Here is a 14,836-nt window from a genome sequence, read left to right on the forward strand (position 1 = left end):
CATTTTTCCCATCTTGAGTTTTACTCCACATTACACATTTGATTGATTGGTTTTATTTTTTGTTCTTGAAAGTTTGTAAATAAGTGGTTCTTTACAATAACATCTGTAACAAATACCTCTTAATGTATGGTCAAGTTTTTTACTTCTTGGCTTGAGCTCCCATAGAGATCAGGGTTGATGGATACATAACTTTTGGAAAGTAAAAACCTGGAAAAAGCAAATAGTAATTCTAACCCTAGAACCCACACTGCCACTATATAAGGAAAAGGCTTATTGCTCAGTGTTCTCTTGGGATAAAATGTTGAATCCTTTTGAAGTTACCCATATTTTTGTCTTGATTTTGAAAAGATGCATGTCTCTATACCCCTCCCACAATATCAAAGATTAGGAAGAAAGCTTCGTATGACTGAATCTTGGGTCTTAGAAAAAGTTGTCTTCCTCAAAGTTGAAGAAATTGTTGGGCCTTACCATAATGGTGACTGACAGATATCATTATATAGATACAGTCAGCTATGCTCACAATTTCTGAAAAACAAACTGTGTCAATCCCTTAAATATATATAAAATAATAACTCCAGTTACCTATTTCTGCTTACAAGTTTGAGTTTGCTATAGCAAGGAATAAAGTCTTTCATAACCACCAGCACAACAACTTTCAAAGAAAGCCAGTAAAACTTTTTATAAGCCTGAGGTTTTGATACACATACTGTCTCAACCTTTTTTTTTTTTTTTTTTTTTTAAAGGAAACAGTTTTCCTTCAAAACACCTCAAATCAGTGAGGTTTTTTGTTTGTTTGTTTTGTTTTTTGTTTTTTGTCTTTTTATACTGGTGATTGAACTCAGGGACACTTGACCACTGAGCCACATCCCCAGCCCTATTTTTGTATTTTTATTTAGAGACAAGGTCTTACTGAGTTGTTTAGCCCCTCGCTTTTTGCTGAGGCTGGCTTTGCGTGGTCCTCCTGTCTCCGACTCCCGAGCTACAGGAGTGCATCACCCCACCTGGGTCAAATCAGTGAGGTTTTGGTTTTTTTTTTTTTAAATATTTTTTAGTTGTCAGTGGACCTTTATTTTATTTATTTATATGCAGTTCATTATCATGAGAATTGAACCCAGTGCCTCACACATGCTAGACAAGTGCTCTACCACTGAACCACAACCCCATTTGCTTCTTTCTCATGTTTCTCTACAGATGAATGTTCAGCATGTACAGCCTTCTCCACTCCTCTTAGACTTGCCAGAAAAGCCTTTGGCCCCAGCCTTTCAAGTAGCTGCTCCTCTGTAAAAAGTTGACATAATTTCAAATTACCAGGAGAGAGAACATGGCCAGCCTTCAAGGGTGGGAAAAAGTGGGGATACCCAATTGTCTCTGGATTTGTAGTGCTACCCTTTCCAAAGATGCAGGGTAAGGCCAGATACAAAAAGAGGATATAAATAGAGACTCATTGACAGTCTTTTTTTTTTTTTTTTTTTTTTTTTGTACCAGAGACTTAACTCAGGGGCAGTAACTACTGAGCCACATCCCCAGTCCTTTTTATTATTTTGAGACAGGATTTTGCTAAATTGTGTAGAGCCTTGCTAAGTTGCTGAGGCTGATCTCAAACTTGAGATCCTCCAATCTCAGCCTCCTGAATTGCTGGGATTACAGGCATGCATAACGTGGTGACACCCAGCTAATATAGTCTATTTTAATAAAGTAATTAACTGAAAGCATCTGCATATTAGAGAGAGATCAGTCTTTTGACATACTTTTTCACCCTGCTTTTTAATTCTCTTAAACATTGCATGTTAAGCTTTTCATTGTGTAACCAAATCATAATATCAGAATCCTTTATATCAACTTATTGTAATTTATGTAATCATCTGCAGTTGCCCTTTCTTCCTCCTTCAAACCACTCACTCTTCTGACTCTGCTTGTGTCTAGTTATCTACAAATACCTACTTGTCATTTTAAGACTATTTAGTGTTAAAAATGAGTTGTCATAGTTACCTCAAAAAGAACATTAGGGGGCTGGAGTTGTGCCTCAGTGGTAGAGCGCTTGCCTAGCATGTGTGAGGCCCTGGGTTCGATCCTCAGCACCACAAATAAAGGTATTGTGTGCAAGTACAACTAAAAAATAAATAAATATTTTTTTAAAAAAAGAATATTAGGACTTCCTTTTCATCCTGCTTTTTTTTTTTTTTTTTTTTTTTTTGAGAACTAAATAAGAATATATATGAAGACAGTGGCAGGATTTGTGGCTTGATGATAGAACACCTGCCTAGCATGTGTGAGGCACTGAGTTTGATTCTTAGCACTGCATATAAATAAATAAATAATAAAAGTCTTTTAAGTCTTTCAACAACTTAAAAAATATTTTTAAAAGGATATGTGTGAAGACAAATTGTAAATAATAGAAAGTGCTAATTAAAATGAGCCAAAGCTGGGCACAGTGGTATACTCCTATAAGCCCAGCTATTTGGGAGGCTTTGGCAGGATTGCAAATTCAACGGAACCTCGGCAATTTAGTGAGGCCCTAAGCAACTTAGACCTTATCTTAAAATAGAACCCTTGGATTCAATTCCTAGTACAAAAAAAGAAGAAGAAGAAAAGGTGCCAATCCACACACCTAAAATCCCAGCAACTCTGGAGACAGGATTGCAAGTTCCAGGCCAGCTTTAGCAACTTGATGAGACTCTTGTCTCAAAAAATAAAAAGGGCCAAGGGTACAGCTCCATGGTAGAGCGCCCCTGGGTTCAATCCCTAGTACTCCAATGAAAAACTAAAAGAGCCATGGAAAAATTCTTAAAGATCCTTAGAATTGTATTTCATTTTTTTGGTGTTGGTGATTGAACCCAGAGTCTCAAGCATGGTAGGTAACTGCTCTACCACTGAGTTGTACCCCCAGTCCTATTTTTGCTTTTAAATAAAGTTGTACTTATGAATCACTAATAAAGTTGCAGACTTTCACTTGGTTACTCGTCAAGAAAATGATAACAGTGCTTCTGTGTGATTAATTATTAAAAATTACCAATCAAAACCCTCACTTTTCTAGTTGAGTGACTAGATTATAGGGAGAAATATTTTTTTGGTTTACTGATGACTTGTCCTTACTTGATTCCAGCTGCAGCACATTGTCAGTGATGAGATTTGTGTGCAGGTGACTGATCTTTATCTGGCAGAAAACAATAATGGGGCCACTGGGGGCCAGCTAAACACACAGACTTCAAGGAGCCTCCTAGAGTCAACCTATCAGCGAAAGGCAGAGCAGCTTATGTCAGATGAGAACTGCTTCAAGGTGAGAGTTGATCATGTGACCAAGCCTTTGTTGGTAACTGAAGTTATTAGGGCTCTACCAAAATTCAAAGTGCAGTATTTTAACCAAGTGATTTTCCTCCTGGAACTCTTAATGGGCTCATCAGAAGAAATACAAAAAACATGGAAAAGTAGAAGTAGTCATCTCCCCTGACAATCTAGTTTTGTTCTTTCCTGTGTTTTTGTTTTACTTTTTAATTTTCGGCAGACAACATCTTTTGTTTGTATGTAGTGCTGGGGATCGAACCCGGGCTGCACGCATGCCAGGCGAGTGCACTACCACTTGAGCCACATCCCCAGCCCCTTTCCTGTGTTTTTTTAAAATGAGGTCTGTGGGATGGTTTTGTTGTTTTTTTATGGTTTTGGGGTGTTTGTGTGTTTGGGGGAGGTACGGGGAATTGAACTCAGGGGCACTCAACCACTCTGCCACACTCCAGCCCTATCTTGTACTTTATTTAGAGACAGAGTCTCACTGAGTTGGGGCTTAGCGCCTTGCTGTTGCTGAGGCTGGCTTTGTCTCTTCCTCCTGTTTGAGTCTCCCAAGCCACTGGGATTATTATGTTTTATTTTTACTATGTTGTATTCTGCTTTTATGGTTACTTTTTTCATATAATGCTTTGTAAATATATGTACACATATTTTTGTTGTTTTGCAGTGGTGAGGATTAAACCCATGGGTTTGTATATGCTAACAAGTTACCTTACCAGAACTGTACTTTTTTGGGGGGCGGGGAGGAACTGTACATATTTTTAAAGAATGTTCAAACCAGAGGTGATGCCTGTAATCCCAGCAACTCAGGAGGCTGGGGCAATAGGATTGCAAGTTTGAGGCCAGTCTCATCAACTTACTGAGACCCTATTTCAAAATTCAAAAATAAAAAAGGCTGAGGCTGTGGCTCAGTTGTAAAGTACCCCTATGTTCAATCCCAGTACCTAAAAATAAAAAAGTAATTATTAGACAACCATAATGACTTATTTCCAGAAATAAATATTGATAACATTTGCAGACTGCTTGCTTGAATTTTGTTTGTTTTGGAGTACTGGTGGTTGAACCCAATGAGGCTTTGCCACTGGACTACATCTCTGTCCGCCGCCTGCCCCCCCCCCCCTTTTAAAGACAGTGCCTCACTAATTTGCTGAGGCTGATCTTGGTTGAATTTGTCATCTCCCTGCCTCAGCTCGGTGGTCAAGCACCCTGGGTTTAATCTCCAGTACCAATACACCCGCTTCTCCAAAAAAAAACAACAACAACAACAAAACCACCCCAAAATGACTATCAAGCTTGCTGGAATTACAATGTGTGTGCCACCTGTTCAGCTTCATTGTATTTTTAGAATGCACTCATACTAAGCAAAGTGTACTGTAATTTATTTTGCTCAGGCGACAATAACGACGATACCTGGGTCTTCAACATCTTAAATAATCTTAAGAGAACCTAGAATTTCAAGAACTTCAAATGCAATTTATGACATTGTAACAATACTTTTTTGATACTGGGGATTTACCACTGAGCCACATCCTTATCCCTTTTTAAAATTTTTTATTTTGAGACGGGATTACACTAAGTTGCTTGGGGCCTCCTAAGTTTCTGAGACTGGCCTTGAACTTGAGATCTCCAGTCTCGTCTCTTGAGCTGCTGAGATTACAGGCTTGCATCACCATACCTGACACAAAAATACTTCTTTAACATTTTATTTTAAACACCACAGACTTGTTTACATGTTTGTATGAAGTCTTGGAAGTGGGATTATCAATCAAATGGGCATATGGATTTTTCCCCTGGTGGACACACAAATTTGGTGTGGAGGGGAACCCAGGACTTCACCCATGGTAGACAGGCTACATCCTACCTCTAAGCTACAGTCCAAAATACTTGTTTTTTAAAGCATTCTTAATGGCTATTATTATTTTTATTATTATTTTAGCTAATTCAAGAAGTACCTATTTAATTTTGCTAGTAGCAAGATTGGACTTTTTGTTGTTTTATTTGTTTTTTATCAATGGCCTCTCAAATTTTGAGTATCTTCCTCAGCTCTTTAGTTAAAACAAAATCTTAGAACTTTATTTCCTCCCCAACTCCCAGAGCTTCTGAAGTTAATAGCTTTGGAAATTATCAATTTAAAAAAAAAAAAAATCTCTTGGGGCTGGGGGATGTGGCTCAAGCGGTAGCGCGCTCGCCTGGCATGTGTGCAGCCCGGGTTCCATCCCCAGCACTACATACAAACAAAAGATGTTGTGTTTGCCGAAAACTAAAAAAAAAAAACTCTGATAAAATCAAGATTTTTGTAATTGTTTATACTTTGACTTCTTATTTTCAGCTTATGTTCATTCAGAGCCAAGGCCAGGTTCAGTTGACCATTGAGCTTTTGGACACAGAAGAGGAAAACTCAGATGATCCTGTGGAAGCAGAGGTATGGGCAAGTGTATTATAGATCCTGTATGCCAAGCAGAACTGGCACATCCTGAGTGTGCCTTATGGCCCTGTCTTCTAGAAGACCAAAGCTCCTGAGGTCTTTTTGAAGGATCAGAATGCTTAAGGTGAAGATCATTCCATCCATGTTTTCAACTAAAGAGAATGGCTGACTGCTGTGGATGTTTAAGGTTGATGGCAGTCTCAACTTACCCTCAGTAAAGCCATGTCTCCTGAGAAATCATGGTTGGCATCTTTGCTGTTTTTCCTAAAGTATAAGAAACAACAAATGAGATGTCATTTTTAGTGTCCTTATCTTGACTCTTTGTTTCATGTTAATTTTTATTAGGCTAGGTGAAGCCAGAAATTGTAAATTCATAGAATTGACAGAGTGATGTGATTATTATAGTTGGTCTGGCAGGTAAGGTAAAATTATCTGTGGGGAAATAAAACATGCTAGTGAGTCAATTTCTACTCATTTGTGATTTCTATTGGTATTGGGGATTGAACCTGAGGGTGCTCTACCACTGAACTATACCCCAAGCCCTTTTTATTTTTGAGGCAGGGTCTCCCTAAATTGCTGAGGCTGTCCTTGAACTGGCAATCCTCCTTCCTTAGCCTCCCTGATGGTATTACAGATGTGTATCACTTTGCCCAGCCCCATTTATGACTTCTGATAACGTAAGCATATCAGAGAAACTTGTCATCTTACTGGGTAACAGAACTTATTTTTCATTTTGTTTTTGTGGTACTGGGTACTAATTCTAGGGCCTCTTACATTGTGGGAAGTGTTCTGCCACTGAGCTGCATCCACAACACTTTTAATTTTTTATTTTAAAACACTACCTGGCTAAGTTGTCCAGGCTAGCCTAGAATTTTCGATCCTCCTTCCTCAGCCTCCCTAGTAATTGGAATTAGGTGTATACCATTATGCCTGGCTTTGAAATTTTTTAAATCTAAGAATTATATTGAGTAGCAAACATGTCATTGGGGAAAAGTTTGGTTTTGTCTGATTTTTAATCTTGACATGTACAGTTAGTCATAGAATTGACTAAACTGCTTGATGAGGATGTTGCTCAGTGTTTGATTCCCCTCCACTTCCATTTTGTGTTTTTCATCCTAGAGATGGTCAGATTATGTAGAACGATATATGAATTCTGATACTACCTCTCCTGAACTTCGTGAACATCTGGCACAGAAACCAGTATTTCTTCCAAGGTGAGTGCACCAAGTCACCAGTTGGCAATCTATACTTGTGCACAGTTGAGGATTAGAGAGTTAAATCAGATTTGAGTTTTCATTTATTCTTGTTTATTCTATCTGCTGAGGATGCTAAATTCAAGGTTTGTGTGTCTATAGCAATACATACTTACCTGGAGCATGCCTCAGAGTCTTAGGGAGGTGAGAGTTTTAAAGAATTAGCAGTAACTTCCCTGCACTGAATGGGTTATTGGAGTCTCCAAAGTTTGGTAATTGATCAGGAGGACTCAGCACGTAGTTATACCTTTAACTAGGTTTTATTACATCAAGAAAATATAAGTAAAATCGGCAAAGGGAAAAGGTGTCTGTGGCAAAGTTGGAGGAAAAGGCACAAGCTTCCAAGAGTCCTCTCCCAGTGTTGTCACATTAGATACTTTTAATTTTTCCAATAATATATGTGAAATGCAGTCTACCAGGGAAGCTCATTAAAGCCTCGATGTCAGGGTTTTATTGAGTGCCAATTATGTAGGTGCCCTCTTTCAGACATGTACCAAAATCCCAGACTCAGAAGAAAAGCAAATTTTGGGCATAAATCCCAGTTTGTATAATTAGTAGGTATATTGGGCCACTGCATGATTTTTAGAAGCAACTGAAGATCTTCCCAAATCCCAGATGCCACACTCAAGCCAAGGGCCAAACTTCTAAGGAGGACTTCCAAAGGATAGCAGTCTTAGAGCTGCTGTGTTAACACTTTTTGGCATAGAATTTTTATTTATTTATTTAAACGTTTATTTTTTAGTTATAGATGGATCCAATATCTTTATTATTTTTATGTGGTGCTGAGGATAGAACCCAGTGCCTCATGCATGCTAGGCAAGCACTCTACCACTGAGCCACAACCCCAGCCCTGGCACAGAATTTTAAATTCTCCCCCTATATTCAGGCAAATTGTAATGGTGATCTTCTAAGTACGAAAACGATATTTTAGCTGGGCATCTGTGGTATAGGACTATAATTACAGGAGTTTAGAAGGCTGAGGCAGGAGAATAGCAAGTTTAAGGCCAACCTCAGCAATATATGAAAGCTTTGTCTCAAAAATAGAAAGGGCGAGGGACATATAGCTCACTGGTAGAGTTACCCTAGATTCAGTTCTTAGTGCTAGAAGGAAGGAGGGGAGGAGATAAGGAAAAAAGGAGAGAACAATATTTCAGAAGTTAGAAAATAGAATGGGAAATTTAGAATTGAAATCTTACATCTTACATTACTAAAAAAAGTAGTATTCCAGGGCTAGGGATATAGCTCAGAAAGAATTAAGTAGAAGTATAATCTGTGTTGTCAGAAGTTAATTCTCATATTCCTGAGCTACTGGGAGATAAAATCATAAAATAGGATCCTCACTTCTACCTACCAAAAATGTAAGGCAAAGTGTACATTTTAGTGTTGCACAACCATTAAGACCATATAATTTTAGGCACTGATAAGTTAAATGATAGAAAAAGGTGCCTCTCATAGGAATTTAAAAATGGCTGTTTATAAAATAAATGATGAAGTAACTGGTCACAGGTCAAACAGCCAATGTACAGTACAATCAGCAAATGGAGTCAAAAGGATCACATAAAACATATTGTCCTCCCCCTCTTTTAATCATTATATCTATTAGTTTATACTTCCATCTGAAAATAATATTTGCATCTGAAAATAATATTTGAATAGAACACATTTGAATAGCTCATACAGCACATGTTTTCTATGAAGTTTAATAACTCATCAGGCAATGTTTAGGTTTAGGCAAATGTTAAGAAAACACTGTTTTTTGTTTATTTGTTTTTTTTCCCAAATATGGACTAAAGGTAAAATCTAAAAAAAACACATATAGTAAAAAAAAAAAAAAAAAAAAACTTACTTTCTTTTTTTTTTTTTTGGTACCCAGGTACACACTTTCAGTAATCTATATTCCCATCCTTTTTACTTTTTAACAGGATCTTGCTAGGTTGCCAAAGCTGGTCTAGAACTTGTGATTCTCCTGCCTCATCCTCCCAAAAAATCCTCTGGGATTTTAGGTGTATGTCACCATATCTGCTGTTTAAAAAAAAAAAAAAAAAAGGCATTTTCTAATTTAAAAGACATGTAGTAAATATAGACATGGATTAAATGCTAAAAATTTTACCTCCTTACACATAAACCAAATCAGAATAAACACAACTTTTTTTTGTCCTGGTGATTGAACCCATTGGCATTTTTACCATTGAGCTACATCCCCAGCCCTGATTTATTTTTTATTTTGAGACAGGGTATAAGTTGCTTAGGGCCTCACTAAATTGCTGAGGTTGGCCTGAAGGGGGATTATACTGATAATAATTACTGTATTAGAAACCAAAACTGAAGATTGTTTAAAATGTTTACTTCACTAATTCAAAACAAAATTGGTGGAGTAATATTGTTTATTATTCAGCAAATCTCTTATGTCTGGCTTAATAAAACAGCTGAATTTCTATCTGCTTCCTTATTCAATCAGTTGTATTAAATAAGTGGAGAAAATCTGGCTTGACACACGTATCTAGCTGGAAAAGGACTGTTTTCACATAATTGTAATATTTGAGATGACAACAAAACTTAAAAATTTTATAAAGGTTAGTTGCATTATCAATGAGTTTTTCAAATAATTAGGTGAAAATCCTTTGATTTATCTTATACCTTGAAGGAATTTTTTTTCATTCATGATTTCATAACTTCATGTGATTGGTTATTTGGAAGATACTAGTTTACTGAGTTATTCACAAAATACTATATTTTTATAGTATATATTATTTATATACTATATATAGTATTATTTTATATAATACTATATTTTATACACATTTTATACCCTTACCCCCAAAGGCACGCTCACTAATGCTCCCACTGATTTCATCAAGCACATCTTTAAGTTGGAAAGCTAGCTTGTCAAGTTTATGGTTGCTGCTATCATTTTTGCCACATTTTGTAGTTTTGCCTGAAAATTTAAATCTTAATATTGATTGCAAATGTGTTCAAAGGTCCTTGAGAGTGTTGGACATGGTGGTGCACACCTGTAATCCCTATGACTCGGGAGACTGAGGCAGGAGGAATTTGAGTTCTGATCATGATGACACACGCCTCAGCAAAAGAAAAGCGAAGTCCTAAGCAACTCAACAAGACCCTGTCTCTAAATAAACTACAAGAAAGGGCTGGGGATGTGGCTCAGTGGTCCTGGGTTCAATCCCCAATACCAAAAGTCCTTGACATAAGCATTGTTATCAGATAGAAATCATGTTTACAAAGATCATCTTCACTGAAACAATGTTTTTTTTTGTTTGTTTGTTTGTTTTGTTTTTTGTTTTTTTTGTTTTTTTTAAGAGAGAGTGAGAGGGGGGCGGGACAGAGAGAGAGAGAATTTTAACATTTATTTATTTTTTCTTAATTCTCGGACATAACATCTTTGTTGGTATGTGGTGCTGCTGAAGATTGAACCCGGGCCGCATGCATGCTAGGCCGCATGCATGCTAGGCGAGCGCGCTACCGCTTGAGCCACATCCCCAGCCCCTGAAACAATGTTTTTAATAGCAAACTATGGGAAACAAAACCATTGTCTGCCTGATAACCTATCTTCACTGAATGTTGTTGAGAATTAGGCTAAAAACACTATTCCCCACTCCTTTTGCATCCATTGATGTTGTAAATTATTTTATTCCTACCTATTTAAAATGGCAATGGGTATAAGCTATCTTTCGGAAAAAAAATTAAAAATGGGCCTTCAAATTATTTTCTATTATGTGGTTAGGTTATTACTCTGTAGTAGTTAAAGAGAATGAAAAAGCTTGGGATGGTGGTGACAACTGCCAGCACAGCTACTCAGGGGGCTGGTGTAGAGGATCACAAGTTTGAGGTCTCAGCCACTTAGTAAGACCCTGTCTCAAAAAAATGAAAAGGACTAGAAGGCATATATCAGTGATAGAGCACCCATGGGTTCAATTCCCAGTACCAGGAAGGGAGGGAGGGAGGGAGTGAAAGAAAGAAATCTATGTAGTAAAATTAAAAAGAAAAAAAATCATGACAGTAAGAAAAAAGTTGAATAAAATATATAGTATGATCATATTTTGTCATTTGAAAAACATCCTAGTTGAGTGTGATGATTGACAATTGCTACTTTTTTAAATTCTGTGTATCTTTGCCATTTAACTTTTTATTTTATTTTACAATGAAACACTTGAACATTTTTTAATACAGGTAACTAAAATTGTGAAAAGTGCTCTGAAGGCATATAATAAGAAAAGCTCATTTGGTGTAGAAGTTATAGAAATCTACATCTGGATGAACTTTCATCCTACAGGCATTTTCTGCTTTGCAGGAATCTTCGCAGGATCCGTAAGTGTCAGCGTGGTCGAGAACAACAGGAAAAGGAAGGGAAAGAAGGAAACAGCAAGAAGACCATGGAGAATGTGGATAGCCTGGATAAGCTGGAGTGTAGGTTCAAACTCAATTCCTATAAGATGGTTTATGTGATCAAGTCAGAGGACTACATGTATCGAAGAACTGCCTTGCTCCGGGCTCATCAGGTGAGAACCAGTAACAAATTTCTCTTCTTAGCCATGAGTGGGGTGGGGGTGGGGGGTTCTGATTGTTTTCTTCTCTTTTAAAAACCTTTCTTGTTCTGATCATGATGACACACGCCTCAGCTCAGGAAGTTGAAGCAGGAGGATCACAAGTTCAAAGTCAGTCTCAGCAACTTAGCAGGCCCTGTCTGAAAATATAAAATAGATGTGGCTCAGAGGTTAAGTGCTCTGGGTTCAATCCCTTTACCAGGGAAATTAAAAAAAAAAAAAAAAAAAACTCTTCTTAAAACTAAGAAGTGTTGGGTAAGCAGGTACATTAGTTTGCTAAGGATTTTGTAATGGAGTACCCCAAACTGTGTGAATTAAAGAACAGAAATTTAACTTGGGCACAGTGGCACACACCCATAATCCCAGCAGCTCTAGAGGCTTGAGACAAGAGGATCACAAGATCAAAGCCAGCCTCAGCAAAAGCGAGGCACTAAGCAACTCAATGAGACCCTGTCTCTAAATAACATAAAAATAGTGCTGGGGATGTGGCTCAGTCGTTGAGTGCCCCTGAGTTTAATCTTCGCACACACCCCCCCCCCCTTTAAAAAGAAAATATCTTGAAGTTCTGGAGGTTAGAAGTTCAATATTAGTGTATCAGCAGGATTGGTTCTTTCTGAAGACTGGAAGGGAAAATAGCTTCTTGTGTTCAGCTGGCAATTGTTGGTGTTTCTGGATCTTTGTGTTTTTTTCCTGGGTGCAATATCTGTATCCAGATATATCCTAACTGGAGGAATTTTGGGATGTATGGTTTAACCCATAAAAGCAAATACCTGATTCCACATTCTAGTGAAGCTCTTCCCAGTATTTACCTTTCAAATGGTTTTTGATCTTCTGTTTGCATGGATCCTCTCTGTTTTCACATTCTGTTGCCATTGTGCTACCTTCCTGATGAATTATGTACTGAGTATTGTGCCAGGCCCTGGGACATAACCATGAAGTAGAGCAATTGTGGTATTATGACATGTGCTACTAGGGACACAAACCAGATGAAGGGCTCAAGGGACTGACACGCAGTCCTTGCTTTGTTGGAGATTTCTGTAAGGCGGTGAGGTTCAAGGCCTGAACAATGTAAGGGCCAGTGTGGTGAAGAGTTGAGGGAGAAGTTTTTTCTATTCAAAGAAAATGTCCATTACTTCAAGGCACAAATAAGAAGTAGGCTACTAGGGTAGCAGTGGAATTGTACAAATTAGATTGTAGATAAAATTTGGAGATAGAATTGACAAGATGTGGTAGTGAGTCAAATGTGGAGGTAAATGAAGAGGCATCAAAGATGCCTGGTTAATTTGGGGAATTTTTTGTTGTTATTCTTAATTGAAAGTTCAGCAATATATACCTGTTTACAGGAAGGGATTGTTCAGTTTGGAGGTAAATCAGACTGAAACTGTTACGTTGGAAGGGACTACAGAACATTCAAGGTAGAGATGTAGGGCAAGCAATTTAATGTATTTTCTCATGGCACTGAGTATAGCTGCTTGTCTCTAATTCAGATTTTTCATGGAACTGAGCTATGCTTTTCATATGGATACCAGTGAAGATCTGTGCCTAGACTCTGCTGGCCAGAGTAGGGTAATAATGGTAAATGCAGAGTGAGATTTAAGACCTTGCTTTGCACTATATGTCATAGAAATAGATCTCCATGCTGATAGAAAAGACTTAAGAGCAAGAGCTCATTATTTCTTATCTGAGGTACATTAGAAACAGCATGTCTGAATTCAAATGCAAATTTGTGTCTGAAGAATATAGCTCAGTGGTAGAACTAAGTTAACATGTGTGAGATCTTGGGTTTGATCACCAACACTACAAACAAAAGGGGGGGGCAGATTTGTGGGACTAAGTAAATTTTGTATTGTTAACAAATTCCCCAGGTGATACTGATGTATACTAAAATTGAGACGTATTATGCTTACTCTGCCCAGGTGCTGTATTGGTAATTCTTCAGAAGTTTTATGGGTTTTCATCTCCTTATAGTACTCTTTAAGTTCTTTTCTTTTTTAACAGAAAATATCTATTGCCTTCTTCCCCCCCCCCCCCACTTAATTTTTAGCCAGTAATATCTAAGAGCCTACATCTTCCTTCTGCTACTTTAAGACAAAATTGAACTTTGTATTTAAGGGATTTTTTGGTTATGCTTCTTTTTTTTTTCTTTTCCTTTTTTTTTTTTTTTTGTTTTATAGTCCCATGAGCGTGTAAGCAAGCGACTACATCAGAGGTTCCAGGCCTGGGTAGATAAATGGACCAAGGAACATGTGCCCCGTGAAATGGCAGCGGAGACCAGCAAGTGGCTCATGGGTGAGGGGCTGGAGGGCCTGGTGCCCTGTACCACCACCTGTGACACAGAGACCCTGCACTTTGTGAGCATTAACAAGTATCGTGTCAAATACGGCACAGTATTCAAAGCCCCTTAACTGCAAAACCAGAGAAGATAACTTGAGAGGGGTGTGTGTGTGTGTGTGTGTGTGTGTGTGTGTGTGTGTGTGTGTGTGTGTGTACGCGCGCGCGCGCTGATGCTCACACACACTGAAGAAGAAAGGACAATGCCTTTCAAGTCTCACTGGTCTCCCTGAGACATGGCCACTGATGCAAGCTGGCACCAAGTAGGATGCACATAAGGAATGTGAATACCATACAAAGCTTGAGCTGGCATTTTTCCCAGGGGATTTCTGAGTATTAGCCTGCCCTGGAGGGGAAGGAAGTCCATGCAAGCACAGAGATAATGTGGCTTGCTTCCACACACCAGCAGAGCTACGAATAGTCTCCTGACCTTCGATGAGAAAACCGGATGCTGTTCACATTTTGACTGGATGAAGGTGCATTTACAAAACAGATTGGGGAAGGACTTAACAGTCAAATGGATTGTAACTATTGATGGTCAGCACTCCTCTTCATTCCCTCCAAAAAGGAAAAAAGGCTGGATCTGGCTTTTTTTTTTTTTTTTTTTTTTTCTTCTTCTTTCCTCCTGGTCACTTGAGCACATCTAAAATCACCCATTAGGTTTTTATCTGGGACTCACAGTTTGGCTTAGGGATTAATCATCTTGTGGATTTGATTCCTGACAAATCCCTTGCTGTCCACCCTTTCTCTCTCCTCTGGTTCTCAACTTCAACAAGTTCAAATCAGTTGTCCTTTTTAGCTCCCGTGGAACTGTTTTGTACCTGCTCCTTTACTAGTCTACCCTAGTGCCATCTACCAGCTTTACTCTGACACACATGCACACACACACAATTTTAACTTGTTTTTTTTTTCTTTTTTTTGTAAATAATGTACATACTGTCAATTTTTTATTAAAAGAAATATGCTTTGATGTGCTAGCATAA

General features: G+C 38.1%; 1 protein-coding gene across 4 annotated transcripts in view; it reads left to right on the forward strand.

Moving 5' to 3' along the window:
- Nucleotides 1–14,836, forward strand: part of Sin3a (SIN3 transcription regulator family member A) — a 57,922-nt gene extending 43,086 nt beyond the window's left edge. For 3 of the 4 annotated variants that reach the window (XM_040275241.2, XM_040275244.2, XM_040275243.2), the window contains exons 17-21: nucleotides 3,104–3,277; nucleotides 5,612–5,704; nucleotides 6,827–6,921; nucleotides 11,252–11,477; nucleotides 13,697–14,836. In XM_040275241.2, the coding sequence (XP_040131175.1) occupies nucleotides 3,104–3,277; nucleotides 5,612–5,704; nucleotides 6,827–6,921; nucleotides 11,252–11,477; nucleotides 13,697–13,927 (819 nt within the window). In that variant the 3' untranslated portion in view covers nucleotides 13,928–14,836. The remainder of the gene's footprint in view (nucleotides 1–3,103; nucleotides 3,278–5,611; nucleotides 5,705–6,826; nucleotides 6,922–11,251; nucleotides 11,478–13,696) is intronic. The other variant, XM_040275242.2, reaches the window with a different exon arrangement.

Source organism: Ictidomys tridecemlineatus, chromosome 5, assembly GCF_052094955.1.
Source record: "Ictidomys tridecemlineatus isolate mIctTri1 chromosome 5, mIctTri1.hap1, whole genome shotgun sequence".
Taxonomy (NCBI): Eukaryota; Metazoa; Chordata; class Mammalia; order Rodentia; family Sciuridae; genus Ictidomys; species Ictidomys tridecemlineatus.